The sequence below is a fragment of the Ambystoma mexicanum genome, chromosome 7q, assembly GCF_040938575.1.
Source record: "Ambystoma mexicanum isolate Mex_15411 chromosome 7q, UKY_AmexF1_1, whole genome shotgun sequence".
Taxonomy (NCBI): Eukaryota; Metazoa; Chordata; class Amphibia; order Caudata; family Ambystomatidae; genus Ambystoma; species Ambystoma mexicanum.
Genome location: NC_090941.1, coordinates 175714076 through 175739960, shown reverse-complemented (window position 1 = coordinate 175739960; position 25885 = coordinate 175714076). Strand labels below are relative to the sequence as shown.

General features: G+C 48.7%; 1 protein-coding gene across 1 annotated transcript in view; it reads left to right on the top strand.

Moving 5' to 3' along the window:
* Positions 1–25885, top strand: part of IPO5 (importin 5) — a 1138249-nt gene that overhangs the window by 856773 nt on the left and 255591 nt on the right. Inside the window, exon 21 of the mRNA XM_069640466.1 lies at positions 8073–8128. Within this exon, the coding sequence (XP_069496567.1) occupies positions 8073–8128 (56 nt within the window). The remainder of the gene's footprint in view (positions 1–8072; positions 8129–25885) is intronic.

Below are 25885 nucleotides of genomic sequence, written 5' to 3'. Positions count from 1 at the left end.
AAGCCCCAGAAGTTTTGCATGGTAACACTGCAAAAGGTGATCCCATTGCTAAAACAGGGGGACTTCATGACAACATTGGATATGAAAGATGCATACTTTCATATTTCAATGCTGCCAGCGCACAGAAAATTCCTAAGGTTCATGATTCAGGACAAACACTACCAGTTCAAGGTACTCCCCTTCGGCATAGCCTCTGCGCCAAGGGTGTTTACCAAGGTCCTGGCAGTGACAGCGGCACACCTGCGCAGACTTTCAGTTCCAGTTTACCCTTACCTCAAAGATTGGCTCATCACGGGTACTTGTTCGTTTGTTTTTTGAACACCCAAAAAACAGTAGACCTACTGTTCAGCCTGGGATTTTCTGTCACCGAAAAGAAATCCAGCTTAGTCCCCAGCCAAGTAAAACAGTTCCTGGGGGCTCTAATTCGTACGGAAGACGGTTTAGTCTTCCCTTCCAGCGAGAGGGTTCAGAACATGCTCTCAGGTTCCTCAGTATGTAGCCAGTCGAGAGGTGACAGTACGTAAAGCTATACGTTTGCTAGGGATGATGGCGACATGCATATACTAGGTTGCCCACGTGCGGATGCGTCCCATGCAAGAGTGGCTCAACAGCCAGTGGTGTCAGCCCAGCGGGCAATGGGAAGATCTGTTTTGCCAGCCCTCGTTCTCTCTGCACTAGTGGTCGAGGGAGAACCTCTTGAAGAGGAAAACCTTCACCACCCCTGCAGTGGCAGCCACTCTCACGACAGACGCATCTCTCACGGGGTGCGGTGGGGGGGGCCTTACCTGCTTCAACAGACGGCGCACGGAGTGTGGTCCCCTCAGGTAGCGTCCAACCATATAAACCTACTGGAGCTACTAGCAGTGTTCAAAGCATTAAAAGCTTTTCAGGAGCAACTGCAAGGGAAGACAGTGCTGGTCCTAACCGGCAGCACAACAGCAATGCATTACCTGAACAAACAGGGGGGCACTCACTCTCCAGGGCTATCCAAACTGTCCCAAAACATCTGGATATGGGCTCTCAAACACAAGATGTTCCTGACATCTCAACATGTTCCAGGGGAACTCCATCTTCTGGCAGATGTACTCAGCAGAGATTTTCCTCTGCCAGAAGACTACGAATGGTGACTGCACGAAGACCCGCAACCCCCTGCCCCCCTTCCCCCCATCCCTCCCGGACACCCCTTCTGAACAAGATAGTACACAAGATGCACCAGGAACCACCATGATTCTGGTGGCTCCCATGTGGGCCCGCCAACCTTGGTTCGCGCACCTGATGGAAATGTCCCTCTCCCCACCAGTCAAGCTGCCCTGCCCGTACAACATGTTGTCTCAGGACAGGGGGGAGAATCTGCACCCATGCCCACAAACTCTGAACTTAGCAGCCTGGATCCTGTGGTCATAGTTTGAACATCTGCAGCTCCCTCAAAGATGCATAGGACATACTGAGGAAGGCAAGAAAGCCTAACGCACGTTATTGCTATGCCAGCAAATTAAAACGTTTTTGTCATCTGGTGCAGTTCCAAAGGCGTCAATCCCACTAATTGCTCGCCTTCAAACATTGTTATATCTAACCCATCTATTGGACTCTGGGTTAGTCTTCAATTCCTTAAAGGTTCACCTAGCGGCGTTGTCAGCCTACACCACGTCACAGCAGAAGGTGTGGTGGAAAATACCTGTGATTAAAGCCTTTATGGAAGGGGTTAAAAGAATGTATCCCCCATCACTCACCCAGCCCCTGGGTGGGATCTAAATGTGGTTTTAACTAGGCTCATGGGACCCCCTTTTGAGCCTATGCATAAAGCTAGTCTGAAAGAGTTAGCGAACTACAGGCCCTCTCGGTTTTGGACCCCTTTGTTACAGTCCACAAAGATAAGGTAGTTCTGCGCACACATCCCAGATTTGCGCCGAAATTTATTTGGAAGTTCCATGTGAACCAGTCAATCGAAATACCCACGTTCTTCCAGAGACCTACTAACATGGCCGAAAAGCCTTCACACACTAGATGTGCGCAGGGCAGTCATGTTCTACATGGATAGAACTAAACCACTGAGGAAAACTAAACAATTCTTTGTTTCAGTGGCAGCTGGTAGAGAAGGGGACCCTGTCTCTAAATCAGCAATATCAAGGTGGATTGTCAAATGCATCACACTGTTACACTCTTGCAAAGAGAGAACTGCCCTTCAAGCCTAGAGCACATTCTACTCGAGGCACTGGGGCATCCATAGCATTCATTGCAAATGTTCCCCTAGAGTCCATTTGCAAAGCGGCAACCTGGAGTTCTGTACACCCCTTTACAAAACACTATTGCCTAGACACTCATTCTAGGTCTGATTCTCAGGTGGGACAAGCAGTACTAAGACGTCTTTTTTTCTACTGTTCCTTCTCACAACCCACCTCCAACTCCGGGTACTGCTCGCTAGTCTATGCACAGCATGTGATTCTAAGCAGATTAACAAGCACCAGAAGACATGCATTACTCACCGTTGTAGCATTTCTGATTGTATCTGCTTAGATTCACATGCGCCCTCCCTGCCTCCCCGCTCGGGGTGGGAGGAACATAGACTTCTTACTACTTTCTCTCTTCATGTACTCACTCACTATAGCCTTGGGCTCCCTCATGGCAGAAAGAATACAATCGGAGGGACCTCGGCTCGTGAGGAATTTTGGGTACTACACACGTCACGATAGGGATAGTGTTTCAGACACGCCTATGCCAACGTCCCCGTTCAGTTCCCCGAAAGACCAGATGCAATACTCCGGGGTTACCACTGGATGTCGGACCATATGCACAGCATGTGAATCTAAGCAGATACAATCATCAGAAATGCTTTTATGGTAAGTAATGCATGTCATTCTTTTACTTGAAAGCCTTGAGTCGGTGTTTGCCTGAATCTTAGTAATTGCTGTCCTTTGTGTAACTATTTGATACTGCTCACTTACTCTTGAGATAAGTGTGGCTGCTCTGCTACCACTTTAACTGTGTAGTACAGGCTTGTACCAAAGATGAAATTGTACAGTCACTTGTAGTCTTAATTGTGTGTGGTGTTCCCAAAGGGTACTGCATATAATTCTGCCTAACAACTAAAATTTGAATGTCGGTGGCAGCAATGGGCAAACTTCAATTCAGCGGCACTTCGCAGTTTCAGCTCCTCGCGTCTTTTAGAAAATAGCACCACTGCGGTCTCTCGGATACCACTCTATAGACTTTCCTTGTGTCTGGGGTCCAGCACACTGTTGAGGTGGCTCAGGCTTGGTCAGTCCTGCTTCCAGGGAGTTGGAAGGTTCTTCCTGATGCTCGGGTCTGAACTTAGACACTCGATTCTGGTGTTACTCTCCCTGGCACTTCGGTTCCTTCAGCAGCAAGGAAGTACAGCCAGCTCAGAGGATTTCCAGATGAGCTCGCCTTGGGGTCGATTGGTCCCACCACCCCCAGGGGAGAAGTTGTCCATTGCAGGGCTTCTCCAGTCGAGGCGAATTGGGAGCTTCAGCAATGCAGCAGGGCTTCACCGGGCAAACTAACGGTCCAGAAGTTGCAGCAAGCGGTTCTTCCAAGTTCTTCGGATTCCTTCGTCCAGTGGTAGACTCTACCTTCCAAACAAAAAGCCTTGCCTTTTATGCAGGTTTCTCCCACATTCGCAACCTGGCTGTCCTAAAAGGACAGCCAGCCGGCCAATCACCTTTTGGGTGCATTCCTGTAACCAAGGTGATTAAGCACAGGGAGTTTCTGGCACCCGCCTGCCCCTGCCAGACACACTGGAGCTAGAGACGGGCTTCACCCGTGACCCCCGCAATACGAACAAATGGACCAGACCTGTTTTGGCACATTGAGTAAATCTCAAGAAGGACCTTTCCAACAAGAAATGGTGAAAAAAGACCGGGGCCATTGTGACAAAATGGGCACCCATGGGTGTCTTACTGCAGCTGCAATTGCAGCCCGCGTTAAAAACACAATGGTAGGAAAAAGTAAACCGCTGCCACCAGCCATTAATTGTAGAAAGGGTTACATAAATGTTACATGAGAAACTAGACAAAGGGGATAATGAGTAACCCCTCCAGCACCCTATTGTAAGATGTGTGCTGGTTCTAGATAACTACAAAACTAAGTAAAGTCAATTTCACATCACTGCTCTGGGAAACGGTAGTTTCACCAAAAGGTATTTAAACCTTTGGGAAATCTAAGACTTACCTGTGTCATTGCACTGAAGGTGCTGTGTCACAATGCAAAAATGATGCTTATGAAGTTTGTCAGACTCCAAAGTAAAAAAAAACACAGGATTAAAAAGTCAAAAATCTCAAGGTTCAGCAAAAAGAGCTGGGGTTGTCTTGGGTGAGGGAGAATTGGCACATTTTTGAGAATTCTCCTTTACAGTTGTCCTTACCAGATTAATGGGGCCTCCTTTCGAACCTGCACAAGGCTACTTTTAAGGCCCAAGGCCTTCAGCGATAAGAATGCCTTACTTGTGGCCATCACCTCAATAAGCAAGGTTGGTGAACTGCATGCCCTTTCAGTTCAGGATTCCAACTTTCTTCCAAAACCCCACTAACTTGGCAGAAAGAAGCTTCCACACACTGGATGTGAGGGGGGTGCAGTAATTTACTACCTCGAAGATAAAGCCACTGAGAGAAACAAACCAATTATTCGTCTGAAGCAGCTGGTAGAGAAGGCGGCCCTGTCTCTAAACCGGCTATTTCCAAGTGGATTGTAAATTGCATCACACTGTTACTCTTGATAAGAGCAAGCTAACATAGCCTTCATTTTAAATGTACCTCTACATTCATTTTGCAAAGCAGCAACCTGGAGTTCTGTTTGCACCTTCGCCTAACACTATTGCTTTGATACAGCACTCGAAGTCTGATTCTCTGGTGGGACAAGCAGTGCCAAGACATCTTTGCTACTGTTCCTTCACACTTCCCACCACCATTTCCAGGTACTGCTTGCTAGTCTATCCACAGCATGTGATTCTAAGCAGATTCACAAGCATCAGAAGACCTGCTTTACTCGCTATAATCCTATTTCTAATGGTTGTTTCTGCTTAGATTCACATGCACCAACTCTTCCTCCCTTCTTGGAGAAGCAGGAACATAGACATCTTACACCTTCTCTCTTCTGTAGTTTGCATTCTGCAAGGCTCCCTAACAGCAAACGAAAAACAACCAGTGGGACCTTGATGCGGATGGATATTGGGTATACTACATGTTAGGGTTAGTATTAGTCACACCCATGTCGCTTTTCGTTCTTCGAAAAAAAGATGCAATACTCTGCGATTATCACTAGATGTTGGACTATATGCACAGCATGTGACTCGAAGCAGATACATTACTCACCGTAATCTTATTTCTGATAGTTGTATGTATAACCTATGTAGGCCCGAAACATGGTACAGCGGTTTCTAAACAAAATATGTGGGTGATTATTTCTTTGCATCACAGAAGGTTACAAATTGGCTCAAAGGGGTCCTGTTGGGTTTGGATATATTCAATTGGAGGGTTGGCAGCCATGCTGGTTGTTCAGGTGTACTTGTCCCAGATTTCTGCCAAGCGGCCACTGTTAGGGAGAATTCTCAAAAATGTGCTGATTCACCTTAGAGACCCCCAGCAAATCTGCTGCATTTTGAGGACTTGATTTCTTTACCTGGAGAGTGTGTGAGCCTTTTTCCCACTCATGTATTTTGACGTGTTTTTTAGTCTTGTGTTTTATTTGGTTATGGAGTTTAAACAACTCCACAGGCGACATCTTTTCATTTGTCACACAGCACCCTCATTGCAGTGGCACAGGGAAGCCTTTCAGGCTTTCCCAAGGTTTAAATACCTTCTCTGGGATAAACTACTGTTTCCCAGAGTAAGTAAAGTGAAATTGACATTACTAGTGTTTTAAATTCCTAGACTCAGCGCACCCTATCTTACAATAGAGTGCTGGAGGGGTTACTTAGAATCCCCTGTATCTAGATACTCATGTAGCAGTCAAATGCTACCCTTTCCTCTCAAAATGGCTGGTGGCAGTGGTTGTACAACAAACTACCATGATTTTTCCAGACCGCAAACTATTCGTAGCTCCGGTAACGTTAAATCGTTGGAGCTGTGTTTTTTAAGGTGGCGTCTGAGCCCTCTGTAAAAACAGGTCCTGGTACTCTGGGGTGGGCAGGAAGTGAGGGAGGTGCCCAAAACTCACTGTGCTTAGTCTCCTAGGAGACCCAAATGCATTATGTGGTGATTGGCTGGCTGGCTGACTGGCCGGCAGCTAGGCTGGAATGAATGGGAGAGAACTAACTAAAAGCGAGTCTCTTGGTTCGGGAGGCAGTCGACCACTGGAACGAAAGAACCGAAGACGAGCTTGAAGAGGACGGCTGCTGCAACTCCTGAACCGTTGGTTTGCTCAGTGAAGCCCTGCTGCAGGTCCACATCCCCAAGTTCATCTCTACAGAGAAGCCCTGCAAAGACGACTTCTCCCTTTGAGTTGGTTGGACCGATCAACTTGCCGCTGAGCCACCTAGATGCCAATCTTGGAGCTGGTTATATTTTCCTCAGTGCTGCAGGAAACCGAATAACCAGGGAGATGGACACCAGTTTGTGCTTTATCACAGCTACTGGATTCAAAGTTTGCCAGTTGCCCTTTTGACCAGTCCCAGTGCAGGAGTCCCCCCGACGTCCTCCCTCTTGTCCCCACCACTGAGGTACAGGAACAGCCAGATCTACAGGAACTACCAGGAACAGAAGTCATCAGCTGCATCTTTTTCTTCATTGTAAGGTACTGTGAAATCAGACCGAAATCAGACCGAGAGTACCCGCCTCTCACGGTGAAAGTGCTTGGTACTTTCGCAACTCGCAGGCCTAATCAACTTATGCAGAGACTTTTTCGTTGAAATACCAGAACCGTTTTGTCATATCTAAGACTTTAACCCATTGACTTTGGCCTAGCCTATTGAATTGACTCTTCTGGTGAACTCAAAATATCTACACTGGCTAAGAATAATTGTAACCTTTCATGTTCTAATAACCTTTGCCTTTAACTCCTCTTCTAAAATAAAATTCTAAAATGGTATTAAAGTATATTTGTGTTATATAATTGCCTCCTTATGAATGTTTTATAACTGACAGATAAATACATTATGTAGTATTTATCAAAGAAACCTTGAGCGTAAGTTTGTTTGAACACTTGTGATAGTAGACCTCTGTGTAACATCATTGCTGCTCACATTCCCCTCTTAAGATGAGCCTGGCTGCTTGGCTCTGCTACCAAAACTGTGTAGTACAGACTTATACCAAAGGTTGGTTTGCTTACACCTGTAGTCATAGTTGTGTGTAGTGGCCCCAAAGGGTACTGCATGCAAACTGTTTAACAGCCACAGTCTGTTTGTAAACACTTTTCCCAGGCAATGTCTAGACTAGAAGTTGAGTGATGCGGCCAAGCAGTTTTCCATCGTTTACGTTGTCTAGGAGTGTCATGCCACCCCCCCCCCCCCCCCCCACCAGCTCTCCTCTTGCCTCTGTTTGTATATTGCTATGGGAGTCTTGTAGGTGAGGATTCTGTGGAAGGATGCTAGCCATTTGAAGGACACATTACTTCAACAGGTAAAGTTCTTTCTAATAGATGGCTACTCCCACAGATTCCTTATCGCCATCCCACAGCAGGGGGGTGAGGCGATTGGTGATCTGCAAGCTTCTTGGAGGGAGAGTGACTTACAAATGCCTGTATTTCTACTCCTAGAGTTCCCTCAGCTGGTTAGAAAGGTGATAAAAGGTTGGAACTGGCACCACAGGTCATGGTGTGCCCTATTTGTACAATCAATGCAATTGTCGAATGGGCCAACGGACCTAATCGGTGCAGACGCATAACTCCCTCTGATGTTCGAACGTTTCTGGTGCCTGCTGCACCATCATCACAAAGAACATTACTCCAGGTAAGTAATTTGGTCACTCCGATAGAAATAAAACTAGCTAGGATTTTCTTGATGTAATTTCCTGCTTTGCTGCTGGGGATAAATATAAAGCTATTGAGTACATGTTAAAATTATGCACTTAATATTGCCTTTAATGTGCTGGCATTGACGTTAAACTGTTTTCTAAATCTAGTGAAGCGTCAAGATGAAGACTATGATGAACAAGTTGAAGAATCTCTACAAGATGAAGTAAGTTTGTGCCAATTTTCACAACTGGAGGTATCTCCGTTAACGTTGCAACCTCTCAAGGACGTTTATGATTTTCTAACTTTAGAAAGTCCTGTTTGTTTCACACTTTAGTTAAGATCAAGCGAAGCCACATATTACTCCACAGTATCTTGAGATATTTACTTGGATCTGTACTTGATTTTCTGTGGAAGCTGCTGAACCCCACTATTCCTTCCCCTTCTCCCTACGGCCTTCAACCCCAAATACTCTTATATATACATCTGTGGACTGAGCACCTGTTTGGGTGAATATTAAATTTGGTGTCAATTCCCTTTAACTTTGGAGACCGCTAGCTCTTTTGCTGGACTCAGGGGATTTTTAATTTCTACACCCGAGTGGGACTTTTTACTCACTCGTGTGTTTTCCTGACTGATTTTCTGTGTTTCTTACTGTTCATGGATTCTGGTAAACACCACAGGCAACAGCTTTTTGCATTGTGGCACACTGCACCTTCTGTGCAGTGCCACGGAGTAGTCCCTCACTAAATTTTCTTGCGTGAACTGCTGTTCCCAAGAATAGTAAGATATCCCCTGTCTTGGTTACCTGTACTTTATGGGTCCAGCACACACCACCGTATGTGGGGTTACATAGTAATTTATTTAACCCATTCCTCAGCTAACATTTTGTTACACTAACTTGAATGGATGGTGGCAGTATTTTCCTTTTTACTACCTGGTGACCTGTATCTGTAGACTGATAACTCAGCTGCAGTACAGCACCCAAGGGTGACCATTTTCACAAAATGGCCCCTGTCGTCTTTTTTCCCACCATTTCTTGTCAGTTTCTTCTGGTGTTTGAATGGGGTTTGAGTCCTTTGTGTAGTTTGCCTTTGGCGTGCTTCATCCCTGAAGTGTCTGGGAAGGCAGGAAGTGAGGGAGTGTCCCGAAAACCTCCCTGTCCTTTGTCTCCAAGTGTGCATGAGTGAAACCAGTTCCAATTTACTGGCTGTCCTGAAGGACAGCCACCCTGCTGTTTGATTCACAGTCCAGGGCTGTGAATGAATGGTAAAATGCATAAAAGGCAAGGTTTTTGGGATTAAGAGGAGAGTAGACCACTGGAGGACAATGTCCAAAGCAGAAGACTAGAGACGACGCCAGCAGCACCCTCCTGGACTGCTAAGTGCCATGTGAAGCCCTGCAGCTTTGCTGACCCAGTTTTTGACTAGACTGGGAAGACTTATGCAGGACAACTTCCTCCCTTAGGCTGGTGGGACCAACTAGCCTTAAGACAAACTCTAGTTTGGCGCAGCACCCGCCTTGCTGTGACTTTCCAAAGCTGCAGAATCCCAATACCCGGGCTACCTCGACCATCTGAAAGTGCGAATCCGGCCAACACTTCGTGGGCATCCAGAGGACCCTATAGAAGCAGGAAATCTGCGTCCAGAGTCCCCTGTTACGCTTGCCTGGTCTCTGCGGGGACGTTGGGGCACGGTTGCAGCCCTCCCTGGAACTGCATCCCCTGGGTCAGGCTGCTTCCCCTGCTCCTGTGTTGTGGACTGCGCTGGTTGTTGATACTGCCCCTATGAGAATATGAGAGGCCATGTGATATGACTGGTCTCCCTCGAACCCTTCTTCCCAGAATGTGATGAGCATGCGCCTACCCATATAATCTCACCTGTTTATGATGGCAAGCTCTCCCTCCTGCTTCTCACTGCAGGAGCGCTTTTAGATGGACCAGTGATGTTTCTTCACTGGTACATGTGCATGGCAGCCCAGACCGGCTGTGGCTGAACCACTTCAAAGGTAATTATCCTTCGATAATAATTATTGTCCGTATCTCTTGTAATGTCTTTCCTTTTCCCTAATAGGTGATGAGGCCCAGCCGTAGTTGCAGTGCAAGAAGCGAGCCCCAATGGAGAAGGAGTTCACAATGTCCCAATAGGTGGCAAGTTTGGTTCTTGGGTGAAGCGCGAGGATTGGTTTGAGCGCGACCTTAGCGTAATGTCTATAGTTTTTCTAACCTTTTTTTTTTTCCTTTTCTCTTGCAGGGATGGCCTGGCGTAGTCGGACTGGAAGGCTGTTATCCAGAGATCTGGCGGATGAAGGATGAAGCTGGCTGAAAGTGGACTCTCTAGTAGTGTTGTGGCTGGTAGCCGGAATAAGGTAAGGATGTGCTCCGACTGAGGTTGCTGTTGGAATCAGGTAAGGATGTGCTCCTACTGCGGTTGCTGCTGGAATCGGGTAAGGATGCGCTTCAGGCTAGCAAGCACCTGCATGCGGGTGGGGCAGGCTTAAATAGCCTGGTCCCGGTCACGCCCAGTTGTTCCGACTTGTGGCCCCACCGTGCCATTCCTAGAGGATGCTGCCTGTGCAGCCCAATTAATTCCTATTGCCACGCCTGACCTTGGGGCACGCGGAGGCCCTGCAGGGGAAAAAGGCACATGCACCAGAATAAAGTGTGCAGAGCACACTTACTCATGAGCCAGGCGCCAGGACTGGGTCCAACTGGACCTTTTTATGTAGTGGAGTTTGTGGTCCTTGCCCAGTGGCCATGACAGCACTCCCCTTCAAGGCCCCCCTCGCGAGTGCTCTTCCTCCTAGTCCTGGCTTGGAGGGGTTGTTGCGATGGAATTGTCTGATTAGATGTGGAGCATGGACGAAGTCACTAGGTTCCCATGTACGGTCTTTAGGTCCGTAACCTTTCCAGTTTATAAGGTAGTACAGTTTAGATCATACTATCTTGGAATCCAGAATAGACTTGACCTCGTCTTCTGGTTCTCATTCTATGTCGGGCTCTGGTGGTGCCTCAAAGTACCTGGTTTCATCGTTTTCAAGAGAAACCTGGAACACCGAATGGATCTGCATATTAGATGGTAAATCTAATTTCATGGCAGCAGGGTTGATTATGGCTTTGACAGGATAAGGCCCTAGGTACCTGGAGCGGAAGGCTCGTGGTCCTTTCAAGGGAATGTTCTTGGATGCCAACCAAACTTTATCCCCGACCTGATAATGTGGAGCCTCTCTTCAGTGTCGAGCTGCAAACTTTTTCTGTTCTTTGGCTCTGGTTAGATTTTTCAACTGCTTCTTTAAGGGTTTGAGTGATTGTTTTGTGCAAGGTTGTAACTGCTGGCATTTCTAGTTCGTCAAGTGAATCAAAAGTGGACGTTTGCGGATCTCGACCGTGCACTGTATAGAATGGGGTCTGTCCGATGCTAGTGTGGATAGAATTATGGTAGGCGAATTCGGTCAAACAAAGGATGTTTTTTCCAGGACTCTTCAGTTTGTTTTAACATACACTTCAGGTATTGCTCCGGTGTCTGGTTGGTTCGTTCGGTTTTGCCATAGGTTTGAGGATGACTCATGGATAGCCGGAGATCTATTTTGCAACACCACCTCCAGAGTGCTGAAACTAATTGTGTTCCATGATCTGAGACCAATATAGATGGAAAACCGTGTAACTTGACAATTTTCTCAAAATACAGTGGCAAGGGCGGAAGCAGTGGGAAGCCCCTTTAATGGGATAAAATGGGCCATCTTGGAGGATAAGTCTACAATAACCAGGATCTTGTTAAACCCATTGCAGGGAGGAAGATCTGTAATAAAGTCGATAGGGTATGCCATGGTGCTGGGGGTACAGTAAAGGGAGGTAGTAACCCTGCTGGACTTAAATTCTGAAATTTGTGTTGCACGCAGACACCACAGGTCGCAATGAATTGGGCAAGGTATTTCCTCCAGGTTGGCCAACAATAGCCCTTTTGTATTTTAGCTTGAGTCTTGGCAATCCCTGGGTGTCCTGCCACTAATGATTCATGGTAATTTGCTATTATCTGGTCTTGTAATTTCTTGTCCGGAATATATAGTCTCCCTTGAAAATAGGGGAGATCATTTTTGATGATATATCGGTCTCCTCTAGCTAGCCACTCCTGTTGTGCTGTTTGCTTCATCCGAGATTGGAGATCGGTTTTCAAGTCATCCAAAAAGGCGGTTGCTGCGATTTGGTTCTGGATCAGTTCTTCAGGAATGATGGCCACGGGCTCGGATGTGGTGAAAGCTTCCTTGTCCTCACCCATGCGTGATAGAGCGTCTGCTTTCCCATTGCGTACTCCTGGTCTGTAAGTAATGACAAAATCGTATTCGGCAAAAAGCCCAGCGAAGCTGGCGTGAGGATTGGGCCTGGACAGTCTTCAAGTACTATAGATTACGGTGATCTGTGATAACTGTGACTATGTGTCTTGCTCCCAGAAGATAGTGTCTACATGTTTTGAAGGCTCCCTTAATCGCTAGTAGTTCCTTGTCAGTGATTGCATAGTTCAATTCTGGCCAGAATATTTACGGGACCAAAACGCTATGGGATGGAATTGCCCTGTGTTGGGTCCTTTTGCGATAATACCACTCCCATGGCTACGTTGGAGGTGTCTGTTTCGACCACGTATGGCAGGTCTGGTTGAGGGTGTCAAAGAAGTAGTGCTGTGGCGAAGGCAAGTTGTGGCTCCTGAAAGGTGTTTTCTGCTTCGAGCGACCAGAAGATTTTTTTTTTTTTCTCAGTAGGGAGGTTATTGGATGAACTATTTGCGAAAACCTTGGAAAAAACCGACGGTAAAATTTGGCAAATCTGAGCACACTGTACTCATTTTGTGGATGTTGGTGATGGCCATTGAAGGATAGCATCCACCTTGCGTGTGTCCATGTGCACCCCTCGTGGTGTGAGAATGAAGCCCAAGAATTCAACTTCCGTAACATGGAAGAAACACTTTTCTAGTTTGGCAAACAGCCGATGCTGTCGAAGCTTTTCCACAACTGCTCTTACATGGCCGACGTGGTCCTCCTTGGATGCTAAGTAAATAAGAATATCTATGTAGCCGAGTGCGCAAACGTCCAATAATTCGTAAAGCACATCGTTCATAAAGAATTGGAATACCGCCGGGGCATTACATAGTCCAAAAGGCATGACTCGAAGCCCATATTTGGTTCGGAATGCCGTCTTCCACTCCCCTTTTTTAACTCACAAGGTGATGGGCTCCTTGTAGGTCCAGTTTAGTGTAAATTTGAACGTTCTTAACCTTGTCGAGAAGCTCTGGGATGAGTGGCAGGGGCTATCTTTTCTTTACCGTGATTTGATTAAGCGTCCTATAATCTATACAAGTTCTTAGGTCGCCCTCTTTCTTTGGTACGAAAGAGCTGAGGAGGCAGGCGACTTAGACGGGCGGATGAAGCCGTTGGGTATTGATCCAGATATCTCAGATGCTGGTTTTCTTGCTCCGTTAGTGCGTAAATCTGACTGCAGGGAATTTGTGCTCCGGACACCAGATGGATCTGGCAGTCGTAAGGTCTGTATGGAGGGAGGGTGTTAGCTTGCTCCTTCTGGAACACATCCTGGTAATCCAGGTATTCGGGGGGTAGAGAACCAGAGAGCCCCAGGATAGATTTTACCTTGAGATCCCGGCTCTTCACATTTCGGTGGTAGCAGATGTTAGCACATTCTTGAGGGAAGGTCAGTACTCGTTTTTGCCAGTTGATCATAGGGTTGTGGGTTTCCAGCCAAGGCATTCCGAAGATCATATGGAACTGGGGCGCTCCTATGAGATCGAAAGATGTCTTCCTGATGACCATCCTGACACATCATCATGACTTTTTCTGTATGTTGCGTCACTGGGCCGGATGACAACTGAGAACCATCCACTGCTGTGACGTTTTCCGATATCTGTTTTTGCTGGAGAGGAAGGCCTATCCGTGCGTCTTTTACTGTTAGTGGTGGTTTACCCAAAGTACCGGGATGACCAGATGTGAGGTCTGTACAGATGCCTTCTTTTCGCTTGACAAGTGGACCCCTACGCTTGTCAGGCATTGGAGTTTTCCAGGTTTTGTTCCTTTTCATCGTTGCTATTGTCCATTACACCAACTATCTCCGGAGGGGGTTGGGGGGGGGGAAGTGGGGGTTACTGTGCATTCCCAGAGGAAATGTCCTGCTCTTCCGCAGTATCCGATCTGCATTGGCTCGGTTTGTTCGTGGGTTTTTGTTTGGTTGTCCCGCTGTCGCATATAGACCAACCTCCCTTCACTCCTTGTGCGATCCATTTTTCGATTCTGCAACCTGTGGTCAAGCTGCAGTCAGATTGATTTATTCCACACTACCTTCAGGAGGATTGACCACTTGGGCTAGAACATCCTTTAGTTCCCCATGCAATCCCTGATAAGAGTGTGGTCCTCTTCTCTTCTGGCCAATTTGACTGTGCTATGAGACGATTAAAAGTAGCAATATAGGTCAGCAGATCTTGGTTTCCCTGCCTGAGTGATAATAGTTCATTATCCAGGGCTTGTCCTTGGTGGTGTCTAGCAAACAATTTTTCCATCTCCCGCTGGAATTCCCCAAAGTTTTGGAGTAGAGGATCATCCTGGTTTACTAATGGTATCGACCAGTCTGCTGCGCTGCCTCCTAAATATGAAAGAAAAAAGGCGAGACTGCGCTGTTAGGAAAAGCCCCAGAGCGGCACAAAAAGTGGAGGCGACATTGGTTCATGGATATAGCGTACTTATTGGGGTCGCTGGTAAAGCGTTCGGGCAGGGCCAGTGACGCTACACCTGAAAGCACCACTTGAACTGGTGGTGATGGCTGTGGCATTGGAGGATGGGCAAGCCCAGGTAATGGAACCTCACATGCGTGGGTCTGAAGTATTTTTCTTGCCAAGTCAGTTCATTCACGAGCTACAATAAGGTCCCTTCTTAAGGCATTGGCTTCTTGTCTGGAGGCATGAACTTCTGCCCGTAGTTCCCCCAGTAGTTGGGCCAACTGGTCCGTTTCCGAGGTTTACATAACGCCCAGGCAGAGACTCTGAGAGGCTTTGCGTTCTGTTACGCTCACCTGGTCTCTGTGGGGACTGCGCTGGTTGTTACTGCCCCTGCGAGAATACGAATGCTGTGATATGACTGGTCTCCCTCGAACCCTTACCAGATTGTGGTGAGCATGTGCCTACCCATATAATCTCACCTGTTTAATTATGACGGCGAGCTCTCTGTCCTGCTTCTCACTGCAAGGGCGCTTTTAGATGGACCAGTGAAGTTTCTTTAAAAAAAAAAAAGCAGTCGAGTTCTAACTTGGTGCTCTCCTGTAGAAGAAAAAAGCACATGAGTGGATCAGTTTTCTTGCTGTTTTGCAGCATGGTCAACGGGCAAGGCTCCAGGCAGGAGTTTCTTTGCGGCTGGGTGTGGCTCTGTGGTTTTGGCGTCCTTTTCAGAAGCCAGATGATTAATGTGTCGTCAATCTTGTCCAGCACTCTTGAGGGGGCTTCAAGGACTGAAACCACATCTCTGGAGGTCCAGCAAGATGCCACCAAAGTTTCAGCTTGATTCAGAAATAATCATTCCCCTCTTCGGTGTTGGTTCACTTGGTCGTGGAACTCTTCAGCTTCCAGGATCAGACTTTTATGCAGTAACCCAGCCATTCAGACATGCAGCATTCAAACTTTGGGGAAATTTAGGGGGTGGTGTTGGCAGTCCTTTCAGGACAGCCAGCCTCCCAGTTTGAAATGGATTCTCGCATGCAGGCTGGAAGGCAAAGGGCTGTAGAGTTTTGGACTCCTCCTTAGCTTCCTGCCTTCAGACACTCCGGAGCCTGGGGGTGGGCTTGACCGAGGTAGCCCGCTGAAGATAAAAATCACGAAAGGGAATTTCCCACCCTGGAGTGCAGGGGAAAGGCCAAGAAGCACATAAATGGCAAAATAAGAAGCCATTTTGGTAAAATAGGCACCCATGGGTGCCTATACCCAGAGCTGTGAAAACAGCCTGTAGTGAAGGTGCACTGAATTTGTAAAAAGGTTCACTGCCACCAGCCATTTAAGGTAAGCAGAATTGTTGGTGCTAGTCAGACAGGGGTTACATTATAGCTTCCCAGCACTCTACATAAGGTGGGGTGTGCTGGTTTCACCTAACAAAATCTAAAAGCAATAGCAATATCCTTTCAACCCTTGGAATAGTAGTCCTCACAAGGTTAGCCAGAGAAAGTAAAAGCGGAGCCCAAAGGGCAACCCTGTAACAATAAAAAGGTATATGCCAAAATTTGTTGGAGGATAAAATTAAAAGGGCACTATGGAGTCTTCCATCATCCGACTAACAGGGGCCTGTTTTTTGGAACTTTCTACCTCCCTCAAGGGAGATTTTTCATCCATTTCCCTTCTTGGAGGATTCCAGAAGAGTCTTTTGAAGCCTACCCCGCGTGGACATGGCTGAAGATAAAGGAGACTCCACCTGTTCAGGATCTGCCCTGGATGTGGACTACGCAACCTTTTCCTGGACGATGGGCACTCTGTGCCTTTACTGCCTACATTCCGACCAAACTCACATGTAGGAGACCTGTGCGTTCTGCAAGGATATGGTGCCCCGCACCATGAGGACTGTAGCAAGCGGCTCCGAGTGACTCCAGACGAAGATCCTGGCTGTGGGTGAGCCCCGAGCCTCACCCAGCAAGAGGAAATCTGAGCGACAGGGGCCCAACATAAGGCAAGGCAAAGCAACGCGGGCACCGGGTCTGGAACGGCATCCCCGGCACCTTTGACCACGTGCCGATGCTCCGGGTCGGCAACGAAGAGGAAGTCGGACTATCCGGGTAAACTTCTGGAGAAGTCCCTGTCGATTCTGACAGAGAAAGCCAACGGGGGGAGCGGGGCTGTGACCCTCCATGCACGGTGAAGGCCTCAAGCGTGTCAAAGATCATGATGGCCCAGGTTCACCAGGTGAAATCTTCCCTTGAAGGAGTGGTGGCGTCCCTGGCAAAGGCTGCGGATGCGGGTTCGCAGGAGGCGCCCCTAAGACTAGTTTCCCTGCCTGCACTCCCCTAGACAGTCTCCGCTGGTCGAGCAGAATGTGGTGGGAGGCGTAGTCCTACAGGGCTCGGACATCTCGAGGAGCTTTCTGGTCTGAAGGCCGTATTGGATAGTCATTTCGTCAAGGCCAGGTCCTAGGGGAAGGACCCCGGCGAGGCGGACATGGAGAGCGGCGAGGAAACTGACAAAGAGCAGCAGGGCGCAAAGGAGCCGGAGGACATCGCGCCACTGCCATCGCTCCCACCGCAACAACCGCCTCCACCGGACATCCTACAGGCACTGCACACCTTGTGCTCGGAGATCCGGACTAGGATGCACCTCTTGCCGGCGGGATACCCTGCGGTGCCTGGACCGTCGGAGGAACCCCCTGTCAAGAGGCAGAGTTCACCCGCCACCTCCTTGCCATCCTTCACCGCCATTACCTCCTCCGAGGGACGAACCAGATACGTGACTGGCATGGGTACGGACGACGACAGTGGACCTCCAGTGCCCAGGGCCTCGCCGCCCAACAAGTTTGGCTATTTCCATGGCTTAGAAAGCCTAAGGCCGCAGCAAGTCCGGAGGTAGTCGCCAAGGCCCGCAAGGTGGCGCCACCACAGCAAAGCAGGACTGAACCGGCCATGACATCAGGCACCCACCCGCGCACCCTGGTGGGAGGCTGGCTGTCAAACTTAGTGTTTGGCAGTCCATCTTCACCGACCGTTGGGTGCTGGACGCCCTGGCGCACGGGCACACCCTGGAATTTCAACGGAAGTGCCTGTGCATTCCACCCGTGGCCAGGAAGGAAAACCACGTCCCTCACCTTCTGGAACTACAGGCCATGCTGGGAAGGGCGTGATGGAACTCGTCCCAAAAAGGCTCGAGTACTCCCAGTACTTCCTCGTCCGAAAGAAGACTGGCGGTTGGAGACCCATATTAGACCTCCGCCGTGTCAAATGCATCCGCTCCCAGGAGTTTCAGATTGTCACCCTTCAGCAGGTGCTGGGACAGCTGGAGGAAGGGGACTACCTGTCGCTGGATTTGGAGGATGCCCATTTCCACATTCCCATCCACAAAGGGCACCGCAAGTTTCTGCACTTTGTGGTGCAAGGACAGCATTACCAATTCAAGGCCCAGATTTAAGTTGGCGCCAAGGGTTTTCAGCAAGTGTCTGGCACCAGTGGTAGCGCGGTTGTGCTTGCAGGGGATTCACGTCTACCCCTACCTGGACGATTGGCTCATCCGAGCGAAGTCGAGAGACCGCCGACGAGCACACGGAACTGGGGGTTCTCGATAAACTTTGCAAAGTCCTGCTTGGAGCCATCCAAGGAACGCACTGTTTCTGGAGGCCCGGCTCAACGCAGTGGCGTGCCTGGCGGCCCTGTCAAACAATTGCGGCCATCCTGGACAAGGTACAACGGCTGTTGGCCCTGAAGGTCGCATGGGTGAGGTCCATAAAGTGCCTTATCAGCATGTCATGCATATACCTCGTGCGCCTGTGCAGGCTGCGGATGAGACCGCTTCTGGAGTTCCTAGGTGCCCATTTGATCCAGGTATCTGGAAGCTTCGAGGACAAGATCACCCTCGACAAGAGTTTCCGTCCAGCGATTTGGTGGTGGGGTGTCTGCATCTGCGGGCGGGGTGCAGATTTCCAGAACCTCTTCATCAGGAGACAGTTATGACGGACGTATCCCTGGAAGGTTGAGGAGCACACACCGGAAGTCTCCACGCAAGAGGCCAGTGGCTACTGGAGGAGAAGTCTTTGCACATAACGTTCTGGAGCTACAGGCAGTGTCCAGTCTTTCCTTCAGTCCCTCAAGGGCAAGGTAGTGCGTAGCTTCACGGACACCACCACCATGTTTTACATCCAGAAGCAAGGGAGCACCAGATCCCCAGCGCTCTCCAAGGAGGCACAGGACTTATGGCGATGGGCTGTCGCCCTGGAGATGTTCCTCGTCCCATTTAATCTGGCAGGAGTGAAGAACACTGTTGCAGACACTCGGCGGGGAGCTGCGCTCATGCCATGAATGGGAGCTTCGGCAGGACCAAGTGGAACTTCTATTCCGACGATGTGGCAATCCCCAGATCGATCTGTTTGCGATGGTGACGAACACCAAGTGTCAGAAGCTCGCCAGCAGGTTTCCCCAGCCGGGGAGCATGGGGGATGCCTTCTCCTTCCCATGGGACGGCCTATTCCTCTATGCATATTGTCCCCCTCCCCCCGGTTGCTTCTGCGGCTCATCAGTCAACTCAGACTGTCCTGGTGCAGGATGATCCTCATCGCACCGGCTTGGCCGAGGCAGATATGGTACCCGGACCTTCTGGACACGTTAGCGTCCCTTCCAGTCAAGCTTCCGGTGGACGCAGATCTTCTCACCAGGGAAGGAGGCGCGATTCTGCACCACGACCATGGGTCCCTAGACTAGAGTTTGGAGGTTACGATATCCCGGCAGACTGCAAGGAAATGCTTGCCAGGGCTCCGTCTACACTGAAATGCTACGGGCATAAGTGGAAGAGGTTCGCAGGCTGGTGCAGTGCACAAACTCGATCCTCTATGGATTACGGGTCTGCAGGTGCTGCCGTATTTACTGTCGCTGGCCAGGGCAGGGTTTGATCATGCTTCCATCAAGGTTCATCTGGCGGCTATCTCCCGCTACACCAGAACCCCGTAGCGGTCGTCGTTGTGGTCACACTGCGTGGTCAAGGAATTCATTAAAGTACTTGTCTGTTGGTTCCCACCAGTGAAGGCTCCGGCATGGGAGCTCAATGTGGTGCTGACCAGGCTCGTGGGGGGCCCCCGTTCGAGCCTATGCCAATCTATCAAAAGCACAATAAGTTCCGAAGGGTCACCATAGGAGATGTGCACTATCAGTTCAAAGTGCTTCCTTTTGGGCTTACCTCTGCCCCAAAGGTCTTCAAGCTCATACTGGTAGTTGCGGCTCACCTCGGGAGATTCAGAGTACGCTTATTTCCATAGCTGATCCGAGGGATGACTGCAGTGCAGGTCTTGTCCCATCTGCAGGACACCTGCTTGCTGCTGCACAGGCTGGGCTTCTCCCTAAACTAGAAGTAACTAGAAGTCCCAAATGACACCAGTCCAATGGCTCCAGTTAATCGGAGCAGTCCTAGATACCCGGGTGGGGAAGGCCACCCGCCCCGTGGAGAGGGGAATCCGCTTGAAACAGATGGTGGTTTTTATTCCGGAACAATGCTACTCTGCCATCATCTTCCCTCCTCTGCCTTTTAGGCCTCATGGCTTCCTGCATTTTTCTATTGCCAGAAGCCAGGTTGCGCATGAGCTCCCTGCAATGTTTACTGAGGGATCGGTGTTCTCAGTACCTCAGCACTTCCTGATCTCTGTATCCTCAATGGTGGTTAAAAACCTGTCCTGGTATGCAGTCCACAACAGTCTTTTGGCGGGGGAAACACTTCTGGCCTCAGACCCAAGTGGTCACGGATGGGTCCTTGAAGGGTTGCGGTGTCACTGCAAGGATTTGCAGGTGAGCGGCCTCTGGACAACCACAGAAGCCAGGTGGCACATCAACAGGCTGAGTTGTATGCCATCGGGCTGTTTGGGGGTGGGGGGAATTCTCATTTCTGTGCTAAATCCCTTCAACCTTGGACTCCCAGCTCTTTTTGCTGGACTCTAGGACTTTTAATTTTAACCCCTGGAGTGAGTGACCTTTTTCTCCATGTTTTGACCTGATTTGGTTTTTGTTTCCTGTTTTTTGGTCTGACAAACTCCATAGGCATCTACTGTTTGTATGGTGGCATACGTCCCCTTCTTTGCAGCGTCACTGAGAAATACTTTAGATTTCTCACAAGGTTTAACCTTTTCTTTTGTGAACTACTGTTCCCAAGAATAGTAAAGTGAAATTAACTTTGTACCTTTTCTCTTTGTGGGTCCAGCACACCATTTTATGTGGTGTGCTGGGGAGGTTACCTAGTAGCCCCTTATCCTGCATTCCCATGTAACATTTTTGTTATCCTCACTACTTTAAATGGGTGGTGGCGCTGGTTTAATTTTCCTACCATTGTGCCGTTCTACCGCAGGCTGAATCCTCAGCTGCAGTATAGCACCTACGGCTGACCATTTTGTCAAAAAAGCCCCGGTCTTTTTCCGTGGTTTTCTGTTTGAGATCTTTCTTGGGTTTTACTCTGCGTCGCGGCCGAGTTGAGCCCTTTGTTTGTATTGCCTTTGGCAGGCCTCGGCCCTGAAGCCTGCCTCTGGCTCCAGTGTGTCTGGAAGGCAGGGTGTGAGGGAGGTTCCTGAAACTCCCCTGTCCTTGATCTCTAGGAATAATAAGGTTATGGGTTGTAATATGGACTGTAGGTTATATCTTGATGATTTTTATTATGTCGATCTTGGGCGTGGATTTGTTAAATTGCATTATTAAGGAATTTTGTGAACTGTTTATTTTGTAAATACATTTGTCTCTAGGAATGCCTGAATGCAACCAGTTCTGATTGGCTGGCTGTCCTTACAGGACAGCCACCCTGCTGTGCGATTGACAGCCTAGGCTGTGCATGAATGGGAGAAACCTGCTTAAAAGGCGAGGGTTTTAGGTCTAGTGTCAGTCGACTACTGGGAGAAACACCCAACGAAGAAACCGTGAACGAAGCTTGCTGCAGCCTCCGGGACCTTTGAATTGCCCGGTGAAGCCCGGCTGCTATGCTGAAACTCCTTTTTCTGATCGACAAGAGACGCTCCGGTAGGAACAACTTCTTCCCTTGGATTAGTGGAACCAACTAACCCCAAGACGACCTCCACTGGACCATCTTACCTGATTAGCTGTACTAATTCGCTGCTGCAAGAATAGTGCCAGGGGTCGAGAAATCCCTAGTCAAGTGAAATGTCTGCAATCTTTCCAGATCTTCCAGGAGTCTCCCAGGGACCCTTCAGAAGCAGGACGACCAGAGCTAGAGTCCCTCACAAGAGTGCAGGAACCAAGGAGTGACGGAAGCCCAACCAGTATCTGAGGTACACAGTGGTGCTGTTTACCGAGCGCTGAAACTGCGAAGTGCCGCTGATCCGAAAAGAGCCCATAGCTGCCGATGACCTCCAAATTGCTGCCGCAGGAGCCCTCCAGACGTCCTCCCTCTTGTCCTCACGGCAGAGGGTCAGGAGTTCTGCACTGCTGAAACAGGACCGAGTCGAGCTGGACTACTCTTCAAACCAGCAGTACTGTTTAGACTTGGGGTACTTGCCTCAGTGTCTTTTTGAGCTGTGCTTTTCTCAGTTGAGACTTGAAGAGGCTTACCCTTAGAGTTGATTCCAACTCGGTTTTTCACATTCTTAACAGCTTGTGACCTTACAAGTGATTTCTACAAAACTCTCTAACTTTGCAAGACTTTTTGTTTTTATCTAAGAAGGGTCTCGGCTCCATATAATGTGCTCCAATTGACGTTGGCTGTCCTGGCTCCCTGCAGACTCTTCTAGTCCAGTGACTTTGATATTTGTCCCTCATCGGTGGTAACTTGTTTTAGACTGTAACTACTGGGAAAGGCTTGTCTTGACTTCATTGGAAGATTTCAGTATACCCCATTCCCTGACAACCTGTTTAACCTTTTCCTTACTCAACCTTTCCTTTCTGCAACCACAGAATCTGCAAAGTATAACTAGTGATATATAAATGCCATTACTGTCATTTTGAAAAGTCCCCACTGGGTGTAGCAAGTGTAAAAAGCAGATCTAAAAAGTACCCACTAACTTGTGCTGTTTCTGGAGAAGTATTTTAAAGAATATTTGATTGTTAAATATCTTGCCCTTTTTAGGAACGCGTGTTTAAAAATGGATATTCAATAAATAACTGAAACCTTGAGTGTAAGTGTTACTTGGCTACTTGTACTTGCGTATTTCATTGCTACAGCTCACATTTAACCCTCTTGTGCTGGGCCTGGCTGCTCAAACACACTACCAACTTGTGTAGTACATACAGACCTATACCAAAAGGTGGGTTACCTAATACCAAGCAGATAAGTGTTGTGTAGTCTTGCAAAGTGTTACTACATCAATTCTTAACGAACAGTGTCACTGGCCTCTACAGGCCTTTAGTTCCCCACAGTCAAAGGATATTTGGTGGCCTTGTCTGTGTTCAAGAGATCCCCGGATCGATGTTAGATTTTTACGATCCCAGTAATGGCACAATTCTTGAAGGTTCTTGGAAATAAATTTCCCCCTACTCCCTTTGTTGTCCCAGTTTGGGATCTTAATCTGGGCCTTACATTTCTGATGGCGACTCCCTTTGAGACTATGCACTCTTGTCCTTTACAGCGCCTCTCATTGAAAACAGCCTTTCCTGGTGGCTATTGCATCCGGTGGGTGGGTGAGTGAACTACAGGCCTTAAGCTGTAAGCCACCTTTGCTGCCTTTTTCCGGGAGAAAGTTACACTCCGGGTAAGGCCTGGCTTCCTCCCCAAGGTCATATCAGAATTTCCTTGTCAGTACATTGAACATCTGGTCTTCTATCCTCCTCCTCACCCTTCTAAGCAGGAGGCACGATTACATCGTGTAGACCCTAAGAGTGTTGAGTTAATATATTGCCAGGAATTGCCAGCAGGCATCAGGTCATTCCACAAGGGGGGTCTCTGCATCTACTGCATTGCAGAGCGGGGTTTCCTGTGCGGGAGATTTGTTGCGCTGCAACATGGTCATCTTTATATAATCGCCTGGAGGTGGCTCGCACTTAGGATGCGCGTTTTGACATGGCAGTGCTGCAAAATTTCTTGGTATGACTTTCTGCCCGCCTCCTTCTTTACTGCTTTGGGAGTCTGAGGAATCTGCAGGAGAAAAGCAATCCATTGAAGAAGAAATTACCTTACCGTAATATTCTTTCTATGGATTCTTCTCAGACTGATTCCTTATCTCCCCTCCCAGCCGTCCCCGCTCAGTGTGCATCTTTCTATTTAAAAAGATGTTTACTTGGTAATGGTCCTCCTGTGTCAGTTTTTCTGTCTTCCTGCCAGTCTTAAAAAACATTTTTCTAACACTACTCCTAGTGTTCTTTTTCAATTGTTCCTCCTTTGGAGGCCTATATTACTTCTTTTTTAAAGGGCTCATTAGTCAGTTCTGTTGTCCTATGCAGTGTGGTGTGCTCTAGTAAAAAGGGGAACTGGGTTCGGGGTGTAGTGACAAGCTACTTAAGCAACGCCTGGCGTCCTTTCCAGAGCCGACGGCCGGACGCAGAGCAAGCCGGATCGGTGGCTGGCTGGGTCGAGGTCCACTACGCCCCATCAAAGTTTTTTTTTTTTCCAAAGCTGGAGGGAATTTCTATCAGATGAGTTATCTGCGGGAGAAGAATCCATGGAAATAAATTTACGGTAAGGTAATTTCTCCTCCCACGCTCTGAAGGGCAGGGCTCTTGAAATGTTTGGTCTCTTGCCAGAAGAACAGAGGAAAGGCATCCTATACCAACTGAGGGAGCAACATAGCAAGTCTAGATTCTCCATACCACTCCTAGACTATATTTGGGAGTAAGGCCTCATTACCATGACTCATCCCTCTGACACCTGCAAAGAAGACCAGTTCGACAAAAAGAAAGGGTCCCAGGCTGACTGCCTGCACACGCAACCCACTTCGGATTTAGTGATGTCAGCAACGGTACACAAACGTTCTGCCAACTCATTGTCATGCTCCATCCAGACAACAAAGGTAAACGCTTAGATGCCTTTGGGAAGGTCATCACAGCGGCAAACCCCATGGGTGGCCATAGTCTCCAGATATGACAGTTGTGGTTCAATTTGGAGCCTCTTCTGGAATTCCTCCCTGAAGATAAATGACAGGAAGCACTGGCAAACTTTCACAAGTGTGAGATGACTTTAGATCATGCCATCTGTTTCCATGGGTATCGCCGATACTGTATTTCGTCAGCTTTGAAACTGGGCTGTGTTGCCAAGACTGAGCTGGCTCAACACAACAAACTTCGTACAGAGGTACAATAGAAGGGGCATAGGTCTGATTGGCTAAAAGGTGGATGGTGCTTGCAGTCTATTAAAAGCAAACTAACCCCTCTGTAATCTACAGCAAAAGTGCCTGTCTTTTCAGACCCAGAAATCCCCTTTCATCAGCATGTCACAAGACTACCTTCTCACCAATCAGTCGTAAATCAAGAGCCCTTAATAAGAGGCTATGGACCAGTAGAAAGGAAGGAAAGTTCTACATGGGTACTCTACACGGAAGCAGCTCCTCTCAGTCCAGGGGCAAGTCCTCAAAGCGGGCTACTCCATCCAACTTCAGCACGCCAGTGGGCTGCAGGCTGTCAGTATTCATCCACAAGTGGAGAAAAATTACTGAATGGGTGCTATCCCTCGTACAGCGGGGACATGCACTGGAGTTTGTGAAACTACCACCAAACACTCCTTTGCTATGCAAGGCAGGGAAGCTTCATAATCTGCTGCGGGTACAGGCATTGCTGTCCAAGGGAGCAGTGGAGAAAGGTCCCAGTGGCACAGTAATGATCAGAAGTCTACTCCCATGTTTCTGGATACGAAAAGTCAGGGAGTTGGAGTCCCATTTTCTAAACTAGTTCCTAAAAGCAAAGATCTTTCTCATGTTGATGCTGCAGCAAATCCAATCTCAAATGAAGCAGGGAGAGGACGCTTACTTGAACATCCCTATTCACTGTCACGCCACATTGGAGACCGGGGTCCGCCGCGCCCGCTCTTCCCTTCACCTCCTGGCGAGTCTACCCGCGCTTCCGCGCCTGGGGGCTCGCCAGAGGGAGAGCGTTGGGTGTCGGGGCCGGAGGGCTACGGCGCATGCGCGGGAGACCTGTCTCGGTTCCGCGCATGCGCCGTGGACTGGGCTCGAGTCCTAGGAAGGGCTTGCCTTCCAGGACTCGCTTTGGGTACGCCGGCGCCCGGAGGTGAAGCGGCTTGCGTTCCATGCCTCACGGGCGCCGGCGACCCATAAAAGGAGCCGCAGATCGAGGCAAGCCGCGTCTCAACGCGGTTTGCTTCGTTCTGTGAGCTTTCCAACCTGGGCT